General features: G+C 43.8%; 2 protein-coding genes and 1 long non-coding RNA gene across 7 annotated transcripts in view; 1 reads left to right on the top strand and 2 right to left on the bottom strand.

Annotated features, from left to right (window-relative positions):
- FSD1L (fibronectin type III and SPRY domain containing 1 like) overlaps positions 1-10,526 on the bottom strand; it is a 73,032-nt gene extending 62,506 nt beyond the window's left edge. Inside the window, exon 1 of one of the 5 annotated variants that reach the window (XR_009495449.1) lies at positions 7,957-10,526. Coding sequence is in view for 4 of the 5 variants with exons in the window: in XM_024995583.2 (XP_024851351.1) it covers positions 7,957-8,010 (54 nt within the window). In the remaining variant the exon portion in view is untranslated. Of the gene's footprint in view, positions 1-1,574; positions 1,749-7,956 lie in introns of those variants that run through there. The other 4 variants (XM_024995583.2, XM_024995584.2, XM_005210491.5 and 1 more) reach the window with 4 other exon arrangements.
- On the top strand, positions 543-19,453 carry LOC132346000 (uncharacterized). The gene is made up of 3 exons (XR_009495672.1): positions 543-1,183; positions 7,314-7,528; positions 18,651-19,453. It is a non-coding gene; the product is annotated as an uncharacterized lncRNA (long non-coding RNA).
- The window catches only part of SLC44A1 (solute carrier family 44 member 1), a 232,341-nt gene continuing 223,220 nt past the window's right edge, over positions 11,911-21,031 (bottom strand). The window contains exon 16 of the mRNA XM_024996304.2: positions 11,911-13,677. Within this exon, the coding sequence (XP_024852072.1) occupies positions 13,663-13,677 (15 nt within the window). The 3' untranslated portion in view covers positions 11,911-13,662. The remainder of the gene's footprint in view (positions 13,678-21,031) is intronic.

Genomic DNA, 21,031 nt, shown 5'->3' with positions numbered 1-21,031 from the left:
GATCCACATTAAAATATTTTTTTAAAATTACATTTTATAGTACATAGACTACTTTAGTACTTATTCTTTATAAAATTTAAGGCACTGTACTCTAAAGTACATAATTCATACTGTATTATATTACCTGGTTTTTACAATAACTCTATATTCTCATTTCACTGTACAGATGAAGAACTAGTCACAGTTAAGTTATTTGCTCTGTATCACAAAGTTGCATAGTACAGAATCCAAGTCTCTGGACTCCAAGTTTTTGACCTTCCATTTTCTCTGAACTAATCTCAGACATCACACACCCTTTACTTTAAAAGTTAAATAAGCTTTGAAGTGTTTTACAAATTTAGGTAGAGGCATTTTAAATGTATATTCAAAACACAAAATGTCAATTTTTTAAAAAATGTCTAATAATCACGTGAATAAAACTATATCTCAGTTTCAGGATGAACACATACAATGAAATCATGTGATTTTTGTTAAATACTATAACAGTTAACGTTTAACACATCACTACACTATTCTCTCATGCCCCACAGTGTTCCTCAAGGAGATGATTCCAGGCAAAATTGCGGAAAACACCTTTCTAAAAAATCTTTCCAGTGCTTCCTATCTAATAATAGAAAAGAATGGGCTCTTGTTTTTGCCCGTTGTTATTAATAACACTTGTGTTTCCTTCCTATACTGTACTATTTCAATTACTATCATCTAATAAAGAGAGCACGGTGGTTGATTTCTATATAGGGACTATGACTAAGTATTAACTCACTTCTAATTGTATTCAAAACATTGGCTACGTTCTCTAAGTATATTTTTGGCTAACAGAAAAGGTTAGTTCTATTATGCCCCGTCCTTAACTTGCTCAGAAAGTATAAAATATGCCAAAAACAATCATTAAGGGAACTGACCAGCAACACGGAACTGGCCAGAGGGTGGGACCGCTGCTCTGGACAACTATCAGTCTTTTTTCTCAATTGAACCAACACTATAAACAGTTAAGACGTGCCGGGGAACTAGTCCCAAGGAGGGCGCGGCGGGGGTGGGGAGCGGTGCAAAAGGCGGGTGTGGAGGGGATGGATGGGGGAGGCGGGGGGTACCAAGGAGACCTGGTTCGCGACCTAAGAAGACACAGATTGAGCCACAATAGGCGAAGACTGGGTGGAGAAGAGTGGGTCAGCTTCGGCGTCAGCAGGTACACTCGTAGGTGCTTTGATTTCCTCTTCTGCTGAGGATGGATAAACCCTCACTAGCACGCGGGAAGGCTGCGAGAATCACAGGGGGCCTAGATCCTTGCAGAAAATGATGGGAAAAAATGGGGGCGGCTCCCGAAATCCCCTGGGAGCCAGGGCCCAGGACCAATTGCAGAGCAGAGGTTATCCGGGTTCACCGGGCGCGGTCCCCGCACCCCCGCGGGCGCCGTTTTACTCCCGAGAAGGGTGCCTGGCGGCCTCGCCCTCCGCGGCCGTAGCCCAGCCCGGCCCGCCCGGCCCCGCGCGCCCACCGCCCACCGCCCACCCGGCCCAGGGCGCCCCGCCCACCCTCCGCCCAGCCTCGGCGACCCAGAGGCCCCCGCCCCCGCTTACTTTCTGGGAGTCCATGGCCAAGGACGGTGTCCGCTGGACCCCAAACCGCGTCGAAGAACTTTGCGAGGAGGCGGAGGGAGGTCGGACACGCCGAGCCCGCTACCCACGGCCGTGCCTCCGCTGGGCCGCCGCCGCCGCCTGAGCCTCAGCTTCAGCTCGCACCGGCGCCGCCCGGCCCCGCCCCGTCCGCGCCCAGCCCGGCGCGCGCCGTAGTCGCGCCGCGGTTGCCAGGGTGAAAGGGCGGCACGCCGAAGGGAGGGGGCGAGGAGCGCCTTGCGCACGCGCCCTGCTGCAAGGCGGGCTGCGGCGGAGTGGGGAGGGGGCTGGTTAGCCGGCGCACCGAGCGAGCCGTAGTGAGAAAGGGAGTGAGAAAGGGGTGCTCGCCCCCCTGTCCCGCCGATCGTTTGAAGAAGCCCCTCTCTCTTTCCCCCATCCTTTTTCCTCCAGCGCGCAGGCCTTGAACTGGACCACTGGGCGTCCAGCAGCCCGGTCCGTGGGGAGGGTGGGGGAAGGAAAACTGTGGCCCTGGAGATAGATCAGCCCCTTCTCCACCCTGCAACCTTCTGAAGCACCTCCTTACACTAGCCTTGGAGAAGCAACCAGGGCAAGCCAGGCCCAGCTGTCCAGTGAGAAAGAAAGGGCGGGGAACGTAGTGGGAACGTGGGGAAAGCCTTGTAGAAACGTGACAGAAACTTGGGTGACTGTGAAGCCTGGGAGACCTTTCCCAGAGAGCCCCCTGGGAACCTTGCTGTCTCTGACTTTCAGCAAACGAATACTCTCCCTGAGCCTGTTTCATCTTTGGTGAAACACGAGAAATAATGCTGACTTTGCAGAGCATTGTGAAGATTAAATAACGTATTGGAAGTGCCCAGTATGTAGTTAATGTTCAGTATTTATGGTTATTGGTGGGAATCTAGAACCTGTTCCGTTTGGACTAAGAGGACAGTAGAAACTAGAAAAGGTGGGAGATAGGCTTGAAAATGTCCTTCCCCAAGCAGAAGCCTCATCTTCCATTTCGATGACTGGAGAGGCTCAGGAAAGTTCAACTGGACAACCACGTATGGTGAATGAATGGTGAACAAAAGGAAAAAATATATTGCATACCTGTTAGGTCCCAATTCTACGCACTGAGAATCAGCAGTGACTAGGCACTTTATATACAAACATAAAATATATACATCTATATACACACACACACATATATATGAGGAGGTTAAATTTTCACAGAGAAAAATTACATGGGATAAATAGAATTGTGTGGGCTCCATTTTCGGTAGGAGGGTCAGGGAAGGCCTCTCTCAGGAGTGACCCAAGTGAAGTGAGTGAAAGAATAAGCATACAAACATCTGGAGAAGAGTATTCTAGATAGAAGCAGCAGCAAATACAAAGGTCCTAAGAGGGCGTGCTGCGATTCATGGGGTCACAAAGAGTCGGACATGATTGAGCAACTGACCTGATCTGATCTGAAGAGGGCATGAGCTCTATGTTTCAGAAATAACATTTATCCTACAAGGCTGTAACTATCTCTGTAGATGATCTCCCCAACTATACTTGTGAGTTGAGATTTCTTTTACCCATATCTGTATGTATCCCCAGCACAGGGCCTGCCATCTAGTATGCATTCGCTAAATTCTTTTTTAACTGAACAGACACATACAAGAAATGGGATGAAGAGAACCAGTTCAGGCTAAGCGGGTTGTTTTTGAAGGCCAGGGTCCAGAGAGGACCCATGTGCACAGTTTTGCTCCTGTATCTGAAAGCAGTCACATGCAGTCTTGCAGAGATGTAACTGGACAGACACATACAAGAAATCAGATGAAAAGAAACAGTTCAGGCTGCTGCTGCAAAGTCACCTCAGTTGTGCCCGACTCTGTGCGACCCCATAGAGAGGTGGGGAGGGTGGCTCCCCCGTCCCTGGGATTCTCCAGGCAAGAACACTGGAGTGGGTTGCCATTTCCTTCTCCAATGCATGAAAGTGAAAAGTGAAAGTGAAGTCGCTCAGTCGTGTCCGACCCTCAGTGACCCCATGGACTGAAGCCTTCCAGGCTCCTCCATCCATGGGATTTTCCAGGCAAGAGTACTGGAGTGGGGTGCCATTGCCTTCTCCGAGTTCAGGCTAAGTGGGCTGTTTTTCAAGGCCAGGGTCCAGAGAGGGCCTATGTGCAATTTGCTACTGTATTTGAAAGCAGTCGCATGCAGTCTTACAGAGATGCTGCTCCTTCTCTTGGTACCAAGGGAAAGGAGCCTGCTCTCCAAGCTGCCCAGTTCCATGAGGAGAGATGAGAACAGCCAGCCACCCGGCAGCTAGCACACTGCTGCAGCGACGCAAGCCATTCTCCGCAGTGCGCATGCCCTGCAGCTGAGTCAGTTTCCCAGAGGGAGAAATGCAGCCTAGAGACTGAAGAACATTAGAGGTCAAACCACCAGACTGTGAGCTCCCCAGCCCTGACCCTGCCTGCACCATGGGACCCGCCGTTAAGGGAAGAAGAAACAGCATTTAGCGCTGTCCTAGTTCTCTTGCTGCAAGAACTTCAGCTCACTACTGTCAGAGAGCAACTTCTGGGTACTCTAGGTCTGATGGGCTTAACCACAGAGGGAGGCTTTAGAGACGGTTAGCCACAGCTGAAATGTGATCGCCAGATTCTGTTCCAGGCCATATCCCAGGAGCTCACTCCTGGCCCCTTGCCTCCCAGCTCCTCTAGTTCTTTCCCTGCAGCCCTGCCAAGAGCCTGCAGCTTTTGACAAGACTGCTACCCCATTTGACTTCTGCCCTTGCCAGATCTCTATCTGGCCAGTCTGGCTCCCCTTGCCCAGCTTCCGGGAACTTCTACTTCTCCATCATTCTCATCTGTAAACAGCTAGTCTCTTCGAGCTGTGACTTCTGTCTTCCGCAGCCCATACAGCAGTCACTCACCTAGCACTGTCTGCACCTCAACCCCCTCCCGCTGCTTCTGGCCTATGGCCAAGTCCTTTGCCTCTTCACAGCCAAGTCAGTTTAGATAATTTCAAAAGTAGCTTTTCTAATAAACCAAAGCCCTTGTTCTTAAGTGTAATCTCCAGACCAGCTGAATCAGCACTACCTGGTAACTTGTTAGTAATACAGATTCTCAGGCTTCATCCCCAGACCTACTAAATCAGAATCTCCAGGGGCTGAGGTCCAGTGTTCAGTGTTTTAACAAGTCCTCTGAATGAGTCCGATGCACACTAAAGTTTGGTCACCACTGAGCTATTCCAAATCCTGAAAGATGATGCTGTGAAAGTACTGCACTCAATATGCCAGCAAATTTGGAAAACTCAGCAGTGGCCACAGGACTGGAAAAGGTCGGTTTTCATTCCAATCCCAAAGAAAGGCAATGCCAAAGAATGCTCAAACTACCACACAATTGCACTCATCTCACACGCTAGTAAAGTAATGCTCAAAATTCTCCAAGCCAGGCTTCAGCAATATGTGAACCGTGAACTTCCTGATGTTCAAGCTGGTTTTAGAAAAGGCAGAGGAACCAGAGATCAAATTGCCAACATCCGCTGGATCATCGAAAAAGCAAGAGAGTTCCAGAAAAACATCTATTTCTGCTTTATTGACTATGCCAAGCCTTTGACTGTGTGGATCACAATAAACTGTGGAAAATTCTGAAAGAGATGGGAATACCAGACCACCTGATTTGCCTCTTGAGAAATTTGTATGCAGGTCAGGAAGCAACAGTTAGAACTGGACATGGAACAACAGACTGGTTCCAAATAGGAAAAGGAGTTCGTCAAGGCTGTATATTGTCATCCTGTTTATTTAACTTCTATGCAGAGTACATCATGAGAAACACTGGACTGGAAGAAACACAAGCTGGAATCAAGATTGCTGGGAGAAATATCAATAACCTCAGATACGCAGATGACACCACCCTTATGGCAGAAAGTGAAGAGGAACTCAAAAGCCTCTTGATGCAAGTGAAAGTGGAGAGTGAAAAAGTTGGCTTAAAGCTCAACATTCAGAAAACAAAGATCATGGCATCCGGTCCCACCACTTCATGGGAAATAGATGGGGAAACAGTGGAAACAGTATCAGACTTTATTTTTCTGGGCTCCAAAATCACTACAGATGGTGACTGCAGCCATGAAATTAAAAGATGCTTACTCCTTGGAAGGAAAGTTATGACCAACCTAGATAGCATACTCAAAAGCAGAGACATTACTTTGCCAACAAAGGTTCGTCTAGTCAAGACTATGGTTTTTCCTGTGGTCATGTACGGATGTGAGAGTTGGACTGTGAAGAAGGCTGAGCGCCGAAGAATTGATGCTTTTGAACTGTGGTATTGGTGAAGACTCTTGAGAGTCCCTTGGACTGCAAGGAGATCCAACCAGTCCATTCTGAAGGAGATCAGCCCTGGGATTTCTTTGGAAGGAATGATGCTAAAGCTGAAACTCCAGTACTTTGGCCACCTCATGCGAAGAGTTGACTCATTGGAAAAGACTCTGATGCTGGGAGGGATTGGGGGCAGGAGGAGAAGGGGACGACAGAGGATGAGATGGCTGGATGGCATCACTGACTCAATGGACGTGAGTCTGAGTGAACTCCGGGAGTTGGTGATGGACAAGGAGGTTGCAAAGAGTCGGACACGACTGAGCAACTAATCTGATCTGATCTGATCTGAAACTGAGTGAAAGCAAATTGTTTTTTTTAAAAATGGAAAAAGGGAACTACAAAAGCACAAAAACAGATGACTTTTCAACACGTGGGTTTCTGATTCTGGGATAGCATATCTGGTCATGGATATTCATTTGAATGAGGTTCCTGGGCCTCCAGGACTACTTTTCCGACTAAATATCAATTTCGGATAGCCTCGGTATTGGCACTACTGATTTAAAGCATCTGGCAAAATTGTCTCTTCCAGAACACCTATTCTGTCTCGTCAGGCATTGCCAGCAGCCCTGAGTTCCCTTGTAAGTTCTGGGACGCCCCATTCTTGGGAGAGAAAATGTCTTCCCTTAAGTTTCTTGCCAACAGGCTTTCCCTTTGGGAGTCAGTACAGGGCATCACCCTGGAGTCAGCTGTCTGAACTTTAATCCTCGAACTGCCACTTACCAGCTGTGTAGTCTTTGGTGAGTCATTTAACCTCAGTAAGCCTCAATTTCCTCTTCTGTAACATAGCGATCATAATGGTAGTAACTCCTAGTTAGGATTGTTGTGAGGATTAGAGGAGATTATGTATGCAAAACGTCTGACTTTGTACACGTTTAGTAAATGACAGCTGTTACTGTCATTTCATATCCTTCTGTACCACCCTGGTGTGGCATTCTCCCTCTCGATCTCTGGGCCCTTAGAAGTCCTGTGCTCACCCCTAACCACTTTTCACTGTCATACCTTTTCTGAAGCATAATCACTGGCCAGATGCTGCCTTTTGTTGAACCCAAACCTTTACCCCTTACTCTCTGTTAATATCTGGCCTGAGTCTTGGCATACACCACATAGCCTGGGAAAATCCTGAGCTTCTCTAAGCCTCAGTTTCTTCAGCTGTGAAATGGTCATCATAACAGTACCACCAATAAGAGTGGTTGAATGGATTGAATGAGAGAATTCCTGTCGTTTTAAGCACAGTGTCTGGTATTTAATAAGCATTCAGGAAAAAAAAAAAAAAAAAACATTAGCTTTTATCATCTCTTCCCAACCACAGACATCTAACTCATTCTTTTTTTTTTTTTTTTTTTTGCTGCCCCCTTCTAACCAAAAATAAATTCATCCAAAAGCCCTGGAACCCCTTGGGACTCAAGAGTACTGGTTTCTGATCCTAGAAGCTTTCATAGCAGGGAAAGGATGGTTCTGTTCTGATGTTAGCTGGTGCTCTGTGGAGTGGTCTAACACCATACTCAGAGAGCTGTACGCAAAGTGGGAAGCAATCAGCAGACACAAATCTTATGACGGGCCTGGAAATCATGTGAGAAGAGACACAGTTCAAGCACCGGTGAGTATTTAGCCTGGAGAAGAAAAACTCAGGGAGGACAGGTTCATTTACTTCAAATCTCTCTAGGACTGTTGTGTTTAAGAGAAAGCTGGCTTGTTCTCTAGCCTCTGACAGATAGAATTAGAACCAGTTTTGTGGAAGCTACAAGAAGATAGATTTCCACTCAACAAAAAGTCCAGTTTTCTAACAGAGCCATACAGAACTGGGATGGATTTTTGTTTGGTAGGGAGGTCCCCATCAGTGGAGGTATTCAAGCAGAAGCTGGGCATTTGCTTCTCAGAGCTGTCCTAGGGGGATCAGGCACTGGAAAGACAACTGGCAGAGAGAGCCTTTAACATCTTTCTGAACCCTGAGGCTCTTTCACTCTTCAGACTAGAGGCCAGTAACTATGCATCCCCTTCCTGACTCTGCTCTGCAATTGTACTTACCTTTGGAATGCACTCTGAATCTCTTCTCCCCACCTCCACTGTTATAAGATCCATGGCAAGAGGTACCACTCCTTCCTGGGAGAGGGTATGAGAGGAGGAGTTAACTAATCTGTACCCATTATGATGTTACTATGTCACAATCCCTTCTTTATGAATGGATGGCCTGTTTTATGCCAGGTCCCTGGGACACTGAGAAAAGTGAGGTCTGGAAGAAACAGGTGTTTCCATCACATCCTGCCTTGGCTCTGGAAATACCCCTCACTTATCATGTTCATGGTTCATTTATTGCTGAAGCCTGACTTGGAGAATTTTGAGCATTACTTTACTAGCATGTGAGATGAGTGCAATTGTGTGGTAGTTTGAGCATTCTTTGGCATTGCCTTTCTTTGCGATTGGAATGAAAACTGACCTTTTCCAGTCCTGTGGCCACTGCTGAGTTTTCCAAATTTGTTGACATATTGAGTGCAGCACTTTCACAGCATCATCTTTTAGGATTTGAAATAGCTCAACTGGAATTCCATCACCTCCACTAGCTTTGTTCCTAGTGATGCTTCCTAAGGTCCATAATGACTTCACATTCCAGGATGTCTGGCTCTAGGTGAGTGTGAGTGATCACACCTTCGTAATTGTCTGGGTTGTGAAGATCTTTTTTGTACAGTTCTTCTGTGTAGTCTTGCCATGTCTTCTTAATATCTTCTGCTTCTGTTAGGTCCATACCATTTCTGTCCTTTATGGAGCCCATCTTTGCATGAAATGCTCCCTTTGTATCTCTAATTTTCTTGAAGAGATCTCTGCTGCTGCTGCTAAGTTGCTTTAGTCGTGTCCAACTCTGTGCGGCCCCATAGACGGCAGCCCATCAGGCTCCACCATCCCTGGGATTCTCTAGGCAAGAACACTGGAGCAGGTTGCCATTTCCTTCTCTGATGCATGAAAGTGAAAAGTGAAAGTGAAGTCACTCAATCGTGTCTGACTCTTAGCGACCCCACAGACTGCAGCCTACCAGGTTCCTCCATCCATGGGATTTTCCAGGCAAGAGTACTGGAGTGGGGTGCCATTGCCTTCTCTGAGATTTCTAGCCTTTCCCATTCTATTGTTTTCCTCTATTTCTTTGCATTGATCGCTGAAGAAGGGTTTGTTATCTCTCCTTGCTGTTCTTTGGAACTCTGCATTCAAAAGGGTATATCTTTCCTTTTCTCCTTTGCCTTTTGTCTCTCTTCTTTTCACAGCTATTTGTAAGGCCTCCTCAGACAGCCATTTTACTTCTTTGCATTTCTTTTTCTTGGGGATGGTCTAGCTCCCTATCTCCTGTACAATGTCATGAACCTCCATCCATAGTTTATCAGGCACTCTGTCTATCAGATCTAGTCCCTTAAAACTATTTCGCACTTCCACTGTATAGTCATAAGGGATTTGATTTAGGTCATATCTGAATGGTGGTTTTCCCCACTTTCTTCAATTTAAGTCTGAATTTGGCAATAAGGAGTTCATGATCTGAGCCACAGTCAGCTCCCAGTCTTGTTTTTGCTGACTATATAGAGCTTCTCCATTTTTGGCTGCAAAGAATATAATCAATCTGATTTCAGTGTTTTAGAAAAGGCAGAAGGACCAGAGGTAAGATTGCCAACATCCGCTGGATCATCAAAAAAGCAAGAGAGTTCCAGAAAAACATCTGTTTCTGCTCTATTGACTATGCCAAAGCCTTTGACTGTGTGGATCACAATAAACTGTGGAAAATCCTGAAAGAGATGGGAATACCAGACCACCTGACCTGCCTCTTGAGAAACCTGTATGCAGGTCAGGAAGCAACAGTTAGAACTGGACATGGAACAACAGACTGGTTCCAAATAGGAAAAGGAATATATCAAATATTGTCACCTTGCTTATTTAACTTATATGCAGAGTAGTATATCATGCAAAATGCCAGGCTGGACGAAGCACAGGCTGGAATCAAGATTGCTGGGAGAAATATTAATAACCTCAGATATGCAGATGACACCACCCTTATGGCAGAAAGAGAAGAGGAACTAAAAAGCCTCTTGATGAAAATGAAAGAGGAGAGTGAAAAAGTTGGCTTAAAGCTCAACATTCAGAAAATGAAGATCATGGCATCTGGTCCCATCACTTCATGGCAAATAGATGGGAAAACAGTGGAAACAGTGGCTGACTTTATTTTTCTGGGCTCCAAAATCACTGTAGATGGTGACTGCAGCCATGAAATTAAAAGATGCTTACTCCTTGGAAGGAAAGTTATGTCCAACCTAGATAGCATATTAAAAAGCAGAGCCATTACTTTGCCAACAAAGGTCTGTCTAGTCAAGGCTATGGTTTTTCCAGTGGTCATGTATGGATGTGAGAGTTGGACTATAAAGAAAGCTGAACACTGAAGAATTGATGCTTTTGAATTATGGTATTGGAGAAGACTCTTGAGAGTCCCTTGGACTGCAGGGAGATCCAACTAGTCCATCCTAAAGGAAATCAGTTCTCAATATTCATGGAAAGACTGATGTTGAATCTGAAACTCCAATACTTTGGCCACCTGATGCAAAGAGCTGACTCATTTGAAAAGACCCTGATACTGGGAAAGATTGGGGGCAGGAGGAGAAGGGGACGACAGAGGATGAGATGGTTGGATGGCATCACCAACACAATGGACATGAATTTGGGTGGACTCCAGGAGTTGGTGATGGACAGGGAGGCCTGGCGTGCTGTGGTTCAAGACTGAGCAATTGAACTGAACTATCATGTTCAGAGGATGACCAAGGACTCAGCAAGTTTATCTGCCTGTTGACCTCCTCTTTGTGAAAGGATGCTAGCCCCAAGCCCGGTCTCTCCAACACAGAGGAACAGGCTCACTGCTCTTAGTAAGAACAGATTCTTCCCTCTACATATACTCTGAAGATGGTTGTGGACCTGATTGAGCCTGGGTGATTGAGACTAGAGAGAGAAAGGGCCATCGTGAGTTGGTAGCACTTGTAATTCATTGGCTAAGCACCCAGACTCTGATACCAGACTGTCTGGTGCCAGTCAGTCAATGCCAAGTTTCCCACTTACCAGTGGTATGGCCTTGGGTGATTTCTTAACCTGTCTGTACCCCTGTGTTCATATTTGAACAATGAGAGTATTCAATTCAGTTCAGTTCAGTTCAGTCGCTCAGTCGTGTCTGACTCTTCGCGACCCCATGAATAGCAGCACACCAAGCCTCCCTGTCCATCACCAGCTCCCGGATTTCACCCAAACTCATGTGCATCGAGATGGTGATGCCATCCAGCCATCTCATCCTCTGTCGTCCCCTTCTCCTCCTGCCCCCAATCCCTCCCAGCATCAGGGTCTTTTCCAATGAGTCATCTCTTCGCATGAGGTGGCCAAAGTATTGGAGTTTCAGCCTCAGCATCAGTCCTTCCAATGAGAGTATTAACAGTACCCAAGTGAAAGGGTTGTCATGAAGAGAAATTACAATGTATATAAAGTGCTTATGATAATGCCTGACATGTAGAAAGCACATAATATATGTCCACTATTATTCTTTTCTACAATAAACCATTCTCCTGCATACAGCAGCAGGGAATAAGGATTTCTGAGGTTTCTGAGCACTTTGATATTGCCAGTGCCATTGCAGTAAGTTAAGATGGCACTATGTCAGTATTTTCTAGAGACATGAGTCTCTTGAAATCCATCCCTCATTCTGAAGGTCAAGCTGAACTCTCCCCTAGCCACAGGAGATCGAAGACAGAAGGTGAAGGGACTTAAGCTGTAAGGTTAGGACTTAAGCAGACAGGAAAAGACACGAGGATCCTTCCCAAGCTAAGGAAACAGCCTGAGCAAAGGTGAAAAATTATGAGAAGAACAACTGGAGAGAATGGAGATAGGAGTTAGAAGAAACGGGAACGGCACCCTTCAATGCCCATTTACCTGTGCAACACCACGAAAACTCAGGAACATTTAAGAGATGAAATATTCTGCAGCCATGAAAAATTATCTTTATGAAAAATACACAGCAATGTGGGAGAAAGTTTATGATAATACAATTTAAAAACAAAACCTTAGTTTGAATATTTTTTCTAAACAACTGGAGAATGTCTTTTGTAGAAAAGTATTAATAACTGAAACATTTATAAATTCTTGTTTATAACTTTTAGCTTAGGTGAAACACATCATGTATGAAAGCTCAGCCTGGTTTCCCATTATCACCCACCAGTATTATATGTTTACTTTTCTGCTTATGTAGAAGTGAATCAAAGACAAGTTCACTGGCTTTCAAATATAAACTCAAATTTGGCGTGACTGGCTCATGATTAAAAAAAGAATAAAAGGGATGGAGAGAGGGATTCATAGGGGTCAGATTGTTATGATCTCTAAATTCCAGGTTGGGATGTTGGAATTCGAGTATTTTATAAGTGGGAAGCCACTTAAAAGTTTATGAGCAGAATTATTTCAGGAAACTTGATTTGGCAGGGGAAACAGGAAGGACATGAGTGGGATGAGTCTGGGCTGAGGACCCAGAGGCCCAGACCTGCCTTAGCCTCCCTGGTTCAATCCCTATAGCCATCAACCCTCTCCCCAACTCCAACCACCACCAGTGATGACCTTAGCAATACAAATCTTTGTTTTTCAGTCAAATGGAAAAAAATAATAATTTGGTGCTAACAAGAACTATTGGCTGTCTTCCTCAGTCATGTAAAACAGGTGTCAGCAAACTTTTTCTAGAAAGGCCCAGAGAATCAGTATTTTAGGCTTGAAGGGCCATATGGCCTCTGTCACAACTATGCAACTCGGCCATTGTAGGGAGTAAGCAGCCTTGGGCCGCACATAAAGGATTGGGCGTGGCTGTGTTCCCATAAAACTCGATTTGCTACAAGAGGTTGGGAGCCGATTTGACTCACCAGGCATAGTTTATCAACCTCTGATCTAAAAGAGCATTGTGTTATTTTTCCTAGAGAATAATTCTGTGATTCTTCGGTGCCTCTAAAGCCTCCTGACCCTCCCTCTCAGACACTTGCCGTCACGCACACGGCCATCCCCACCTTATTTATAAGAAGAATGCCAGTGAGAACATGCAGGAAGGCAGCACTAATAATCTCTGGAGCAGTGAAGAAAAGCAGCATGTTAAAGTGAAGGGGCTTTAGATTTCTCTCAGTTTGAGCCCTTACTCTGCCAACTGTGTGACTTTGTACACAGCATACAACCTCTCTGAGCCTCCATTGTCTGGAGGGCAGAATGGAGATAACAGGTACAACCTCATGCAACAGGGTTTGCATGAGGATTAAATGTTTGTAAAGCACTAACAATTGCCATGGAACTGGCACTCAATAAATAGTTACTAACCCACACTGGCTTTATAAATAGCAGTCAAACAGAGCCAGCCTGCATGACGAGAATCCACTGTGGACCCAGCCTTCAGGTCAGTACTGGCACGGAAGTGAGAGACAGTGGGGATCTCTTAACAAACAAGCCTAGATAAGAGGGCAACACTAAATTTGAAGATGCTGCTGCAACACGTTTGTATCAAATGCTTCTGATGAATCATTTATTAGGCAGCTGCACTGTACCAAGTCCTCTTGGCTACTGGTGGCTGGGATCATGGTCACAGGCTTCCATTGAAGTAATAAGATCCTGCTCTTCATCCATAGACTCTCAACAGCTGGTGAGTGGGAGAACCTCGTGTAAACAGCCTCCTCTGAGTCCATTCTTCTGGGCTCCTGGGACCAGTCACCTTCGCCTCAGCTGAAAAATAAACACATCAAGATAATGAATGCATCTCTCCTAGGGGAACACGACACAATGAAAAGCAATCAATAACAAGAAATAGTGTGGGATCCTCTTTAGAGAAGACACTGTGAAATGTAAGAAGGCTAAACATGCACACACACACAGACAGAGAGACAGAGAGACATACATTTAGTTTAACAGACGCACATTTATATTAACTATTAAGAAAGAGATATGAGAGCCTGGGTGCAAATCCTGATTTTGCCCCCTTACGAGCTGTTTGTTTCTGGGTAAATTATTCAACTTCTGTGCCTGCATTTCCCCATGTATAAAATGGAGACAATCATGGCATGTCCCTTTAGGGTTGTTGTGAGGATTAAATGCGTTAGAACAGTGCCTGACAGTAACGAATGCTCGGTTAGTGTTTGCCATTATTGCTTTCCGTAGTATTCTCTCACAAACACATTTTCAGAATAGCTGAACAACTGAGTCAAAGCCATAAAGAATGAAATTCAAAACTAATCTGAAAAATCTGATGCTGTGATACTCTAAAAGACCCAAACCTGAAATTCAAATAAAACTTTGAATTTTTCACTCCCATGATGCAGCGATGGGAAAGGTCAGACTAGGATGATGGGTGTTCCTGTCATTCAGTTCAACTCAACAAACAGTGACTGAGTGAACATACCAAAGTTGACAGCTATGCTGTGGTTTGTAAAAGAATGTCCTAATTCTTAGGAAATATAAAATGAAATAGGACTAAAGTCTGTATGCAAATTATCCTCAAGTAGTAAAAATGTTAAATGTGCATACATTTATGTATATTCATATATACCTAGAGAGAGAAATATTTAACAGTAGATGTAACAAGAGTCTATCAGTGTACTCTTTTTATTCTTGCAAGTTTTCTATAAGTTTGAATCCTTTCCTGATGAAAAGTTTTAAAAAATCCATTCAGTTCAGTTCAGTTGCTCAGTCGTGTCCTACTCTTTGCGACCCCATGAATCACAGCACACCAGGCCTCCCTGTTCATCACCAACTCCCGGAGTTGACTCAGACTCACGTCCATTGAGTCAGTGATGCTATCCACCATCTCATCCTCTGTTGTCCCCTTCTCCTCCTGCCCCCAATCCCTCCCAGCATCACAGTCTTTTCCAATGAGTCAACTCTTCGCATGAGGTGGCCAAAGTACTGGAGTTTCAGCTTTAGCATCATTCCTTCCAAAGAAATCCCAGGGATGGACTGGTTGGATCTCCTTGCAGTCCAAGGGACTCTCAAGAGTCTTCTCCAACACCACAGTTTCAAAAGCATCAATTCTTCGGCGCTCAGCCTTCTTAACAGTCCAACTCTCACATTCATACATGACCACTGGAAAAACCATAGCCTTGACTAGACGGACCTTTGTTGGCAAAGTAATGTCTCTGCTTTTAAGTATGCTATCTAGGTTGGACATAACTTTGCTTCCAAGGAGTAAGCGTCTTTTAATTTCATGGCTGCAGTCACCATCTGCAGTGATTTTGGAGCCCCAAAAAATAAAGTCTGACACTGTTTCCACTATTTCCCCATCTATTTCCCATGAAGTGATGGGACCGGATGCCATGATCTTCGTTTTCTGAATGTTGAACTTTAAGCCAACTTTTTCACTCTCCTCTTTTCACTTTCATCAAGAGGCCTTTTAGTTCCTCTTCACTTTCTGCCATAAGGGTGGTGTCATCTGCATATCTGAGGTGATTGATATTTCTCCCGGCAATCTTGATTCCAGCTTGTGTTTCTTCCAGTCCAGCGTTTCTCATGATGTACTCTGCATAGAAGTTAAATAAGCAGGGTGACAATATACAGCCTTGACGTACTCCTTTTCCTATTTGGAACCAGTCTGTTGTTCCATGTCCAGTTCTAACTGTTGCTTCCTGACCTGCATACGGATTTCTCAAGAGGCAGGTCAGGTGGTTTGGTATTCCTATCTCTTGAAGAATTTCCCACAGTTTATTGTGATCCACACAGTCAAAGGCTTTGGCATAGTCAGTAAAGCAGAAATAGATGTTTTTCTGGAACTCTCTTGCTTTTTCCATGGGTTAAAAATAAAAAAGAAACATTGACTCAGGTTTGACTATCAAACAAGTACTGAGCTGATGCAGGACAAGCAGAGATGACAACACACAGACCTGACAAAGACCAAGAACCGTGGACCTGGAACAAGGAAAGGGCTTCTATGATCTCAGATATCTAATGGAACAAGGCTAAGATCGTCTGATATAGCCATCTGCACAACAGACTCTGCTTGTCCCCAGCTGCCTAGAAGAGGTTGTATGTAACAGTAAGAATAACATTGCTTGAAACCTTTGCCCTAAGTTTCATTTTAGGGGGTTAGTCTTAATGCTTTTGTTTCACCTGCCAATTATCACCTCTTCACTGATACCCCTGACACGACTGAGCGACTTCACTTTCACTTTTCACTTTCATGCACTGGAGAAGGAAATGGCAACCCACTCCAGTGTTCTTACCTGGAGAATCCCAGGGACGGGGGAGCCTGGTGGGCTGCCGTCTCTGGGGTCATAGAGTTGGACACGACTGAAGCGACTTAGCATCAGTAGCAGCAGCAGCAGCAGCAGCAGCACTGATAACCCTACTTCAGCCTCTCTTCAGCTTCAATCCATTTTGCAGTCTGCTCATAAAACAAATCCCTCAATTGTTCTCACTGTATCACCTCTTCACTCAAGAATGTATGACTTCCTATTTTCCACAACCAAAATCTAAACCTTGCTGTCTTATCGGTTCCATACTTTATGGTTTTTAAGTATTTTGATTTGCAGTTTCAACTTTTTTCTCTGTCGCTGAAAATAACAGAAACTGGACTCAACTGATATCCCTTAGTGGCTGATGCTTAGTTGCAGTCATGCAGCCTGAATACTAGACTTATGCCAAAGCTGTGACTTGTCTGAGGTTGAGATAATAGTTCTTCCCTCCTATATATATTTTAAATTTAAATAAAATTTAAAATTTTATAATAGATTTAGGTTTACAAAAAAGTTGCAAAGATACTATGGAGACTTTCCATATTCTTCACATCCAGCTTTCTCTATTATTAACATCTTATATCACTATGGTACCTTTATCACAATTAACAAACACACGCTGGTACATAATTATTAACTAAGCTGCATACTTTATTCGTATTTCTTTAATTTTCCATAATGTCCTTTACTATTCCACGATTCCATAATAACATTGCAGTTAGCTTTCTTCCTATTTTTAAAGTTTAGCATATTATTTAAAAAGCCAAACGTAAACAAAATGTATAGTCTAATTGAATAAGATCTGATATGACACTCTGATGCAATATCTTTCCTACTACCCTTGAACATGAAAAAACTCAGAACATCTAACTCATCCCAAGGCGTGATTAGAACATTCATTTTGAGGCTTCCTGAGTTTTCTTTTTGTGTTAGATACCTTGGGAACCCAGAATGTTCTTCTCAGATTTAGTGTCCAACTACATCTAATCAGCTGGTCCAGGAAATCCTTGCTTCCTCTACAGTATAAAGGAATTCTTTACACAGTAACTCACATGGAGATTCCTGAAATCTCATTTGACATAAGCACATGGTGGTAAATTGAGCTTTCACTACCACCTGTGGAAAGTACTTCAGAAACATTGCCACTGTGTTATTCTCTCATGGGCCAGGAAACTAGCGTCCTGTATGGAAAACTATGGTGCCAACTGCCCTTAAGCTGCCAGTGAGTTTTCTCTAGTTCAGTTAAAGGGAGTCTGCTCACTCCGCTCCTAGAGCTCATTAACCCATGGAACTAATTAACAGGCAAGGTTTAATTGCTCTTTCGAGCCTCCCATTTGACATTGGATCTGCATTCTTTCCGACACCCTCATCTTTCTCTGCATAGCTGAAGGAGAAATAAAAAGTTTATGATAACATCTAAGCAAGTGGCCATGTTTTTCCCATCAGTTCAGTCGCTCAGTCATGTCCGACTCTTTGCGACCCCACGAACAGCAGCACGCCAGGCCTCCCTGTCCATCACCATCTCCCAGAGTTCACTCAAACTCACGTCCATCGAGTTGGTAATGCCATCCAGCCATCTCATCCTCTGTTGTCCCCTTCTCCTCCTGCCCTCAATCCCTCCCAGCATCAGGGTCTTTTCCAATGACTCAACTCTTTGCATGAGGTGGCCAAAGTATTGGAGTTTCAGCCTCAATATCAGTCCTTCCAATGAACACCCAGGACTGGTCTCCTTTAGGATGGACAGGTTGGATCTCCTTGCAGTCCAAGGGACTCGCAAGAGTCTTCTCCAACACCAACAGTTCAAAAATATAAATTCTTCGGTGCTCAGCTTTCTTCACAGTCCAACTCTCACATCCATACATGACCACTGGAAAAACCATAGCCTTGACTAGATGGACCTTTGTTGGCAAAGTAATATCTCTGCTTTTTAATATGCTATCTAGGTTGGTCATAACTTTCCTTCCAAGGAGTAAGCGTCTTTTAATTTCATGGATGCAATCACCACCTGCAGTGATTTTGGAGGAATAGGTTATTTCCCCTTCTCTTTCTTGAGGAAGAGGCATCACACAGCTTCTTGGGAGAATTTATTAGATGGCACCTGAATTTAAATACAATATCCTTTAGCATCCTGGGTTTTGATGTTCCCCTGTCTGTTAGAAAACCTAATATAAAATTAAAGGGAATTTTGAAAAAAGAAAAACATTCATAATTTTGCTATCCTAGCATATCCATTTCAGGCTTATGATTTCCCTTTTTGTCTTTGTCCACAGCTTGTGGTCTTTTTACCCTGCATCATATTATACACACTTCCTGTGTTTCTGGTATTCATGTATTTTTCAATGGTTGCATAACATTTCATTAATTAGATGTGTAATTATTATTTAAACATTTCCCTAAAGTGCTCTATGAGGGCAAAGACTTCTGTTTTCTTCACCACTGTACCCTCATCATTTACAGAAATGCTGGGTTTTCCAGGTAACTCAGTGGTAAAGAATCCATCTGCCAAGCAGGAGATGTGGGTTCAATCCCTGGATCAGGAAGATCCCCTGGAGGAGGAAGTGGCATCACACAGTCCAGTATTCTTGCCAAGAAAATCCCATGACAGAGGAGCCTGGTGGGCTACAGTCCATAGGATGGCAAAGAGTCATTCTCTACTGAGCACAGATGGACAGACACCCTCATCATTTAAAACAATGCTGGCAAAAAGTAGTTCTCAGTACATGTTTGTTGAATAAAAAGTAAATTCAAATGGTTCAAATTCTCTCATTTTTTATTATGTTCAGATTTCATCATGCCTTCTTTTGATTGTTAATTTTTTCTCACTGTACCTCCATGAAATAAAAATAGTTTATCCTGATTATTTTCTGTTTTTTATGTAGAAAACATTGAGTGACCAATTTTCTTTGATGATGATTGGTATGACTGCATGTAAATCCCTTGCATATCTGAAATATCTTTATTCTACCCTTATATTTATTTGATAGTTTGAATAGATCATAGAGTTCAATGATCATTTTCCGTCTGAATTTTAAAACTGTCTTTCTTTTTTTTTTTAGCTTTCAGTGCTCTGTTGAAAAAGCCAATGTTCTGATTGTTCTGATTCTTGATCCTTTTCCTAAGTATGACGTTTCTCCCCTTTCTTTTCTTTCTCTTCCTCCCTCCCTCCCTCAACCTCTGTTCTCTGAATCTTCCTCTTTTTTAAATATTTATTTATGTATTTCTTTACTTGACTGCACTGGGTCTCAGTTGCGGCACACAGGATCTTCAATCTTCTTTGCAGCGTGTGGGATCTAGTTCCCTGATCAGGGACCGAATCTGGGTCCCCTGCATTGGGAGCACAGCCACTGGACCACCAGGGAAGTCCCTTCCTCTATTAAATAACGCAACTTTTTGATGAAAACAATCTTCTCTATTATCTATCTGAATTTAGTAATTTTTTTAAAAAGTGTTCTTACACTTTGTAGTCTGTTTCCTCCAAGTTTATCATCTATCTGAATTTAGTAATTTTTTTTAAAGTGTTCTTACACTTTGCAGTCTGTTTCCTCCAAGTTATTTGGTTGTTGTTTTCTCTTTGTTTTGGTCTTTCATGGTAGAGTCTTGCCTTAGGCGTCTAGTAATTCTTAAGAATGGGGCACATGAGGTTCATCAGCATAGGGATTATAGCTGCCTTGTTCACCCCTATATTCCCAGACCTGGCCATTCCTGGTACCCATCAGGAGCTCAGTAAGAACAAATAAGAGGGATGGATGGATGGTGGACAGGTGGATGGTGGCTGCCTGGATGATGGATAGGTGGGTGGACAGTGGGTCTAAATTCCATCATGTTCCCTTGTCATTAGGAATAAAGACAACCAAAAATTTAAATTCCTTTAAAAAAAGGAATGGAGCACTCAGCATGTTCAATACCTTATAATAATCCATAAAAGAAAAGAATCTGAAAAAGAATATATATATATACACACACATATTTATGTACATGTAGTATATACGTACAACTGAATCACTTTGCTGTGCACCAGAAACTAACACAACACTGTAAGTCAGCCGTGCTGCTGCTGCTTAGTTGCTTCAGTTGTATTTGACTCTGTGGGACCCTATGGACTGCAGCCTGCCAGGTTCCTCTGTCCATGGGATTCTCTAGGCAGGACTACTGGAGTGGGTTGCCATGCCCTCCTCCAGGGGATCTTCCCCATCTAGGGATGAAACCTGGGCCTCTTGCATTGCAGGTAGATTTTTTTACTGCTGAGCCATCAGGGAAGCCCATAAATCAGCTATACATCAATTAAAAAAAAACAGAATAGGGTGCTAAAAACTAATGAAAAGCTTTTTATTTGTGAGTAGGTGTTGGTTTTGAAGAACTTCACTACAGGATGATTCGGCTGGGCCATTTTGTTGGAGAACTCCTGGTGTTAATATCTTTAGGTATTTTCCCTTGGCCTACTCAGATTTCCCAGAGAATAATCTTCCAGTCTCCTGCTTAGGGTCTGAAGGCATGGTTGCTAGATTTCTGGGAGCTCAGAGGGAGAAGAAGGCTTCAGATCCTCTGCTGTAAGTGTACAGACTTCCACTTAACCTCCTGTCTTTACTACGATCCCTCTGCTTCTGATCCCCCCTATGTCCTGTTTTACCCTCTTCAGAGGCTCCCCCTTAAAAAAATTAAATAAATACAATAAAATGTTCATATCTTAAGAATACATGGCTAATGAATTTTTACAGGTGATTGACATACAGACTGTTTCCAACACCCAGGAAGACTCTGTCTTGATCCCTCCCAGTCAACACACTCCCTAAAGTAACCACTACTCTGCTCTCTTTTACCATAGATTAGTTTTGCCTATTTTTAATCTTGATTCTACC

This window comes from Bos taurus, chromosome 8 (assembly GCF_002263795.3).
Source record: "Bos taurus isolate L1 Dominette 01449 registration number 42190680 breed Hereford chromosome 8, ARS-UCD2.0, whole genome shotgun sequence".
NCBI lineage: Eukaryota > Metazoa > Chordata > Mammalia > Artiodactyla > Bovidae > Bos > Bos taurus.
This window is presented reverse-complemented; position numbering and strand designations above follow the sequence as displayed.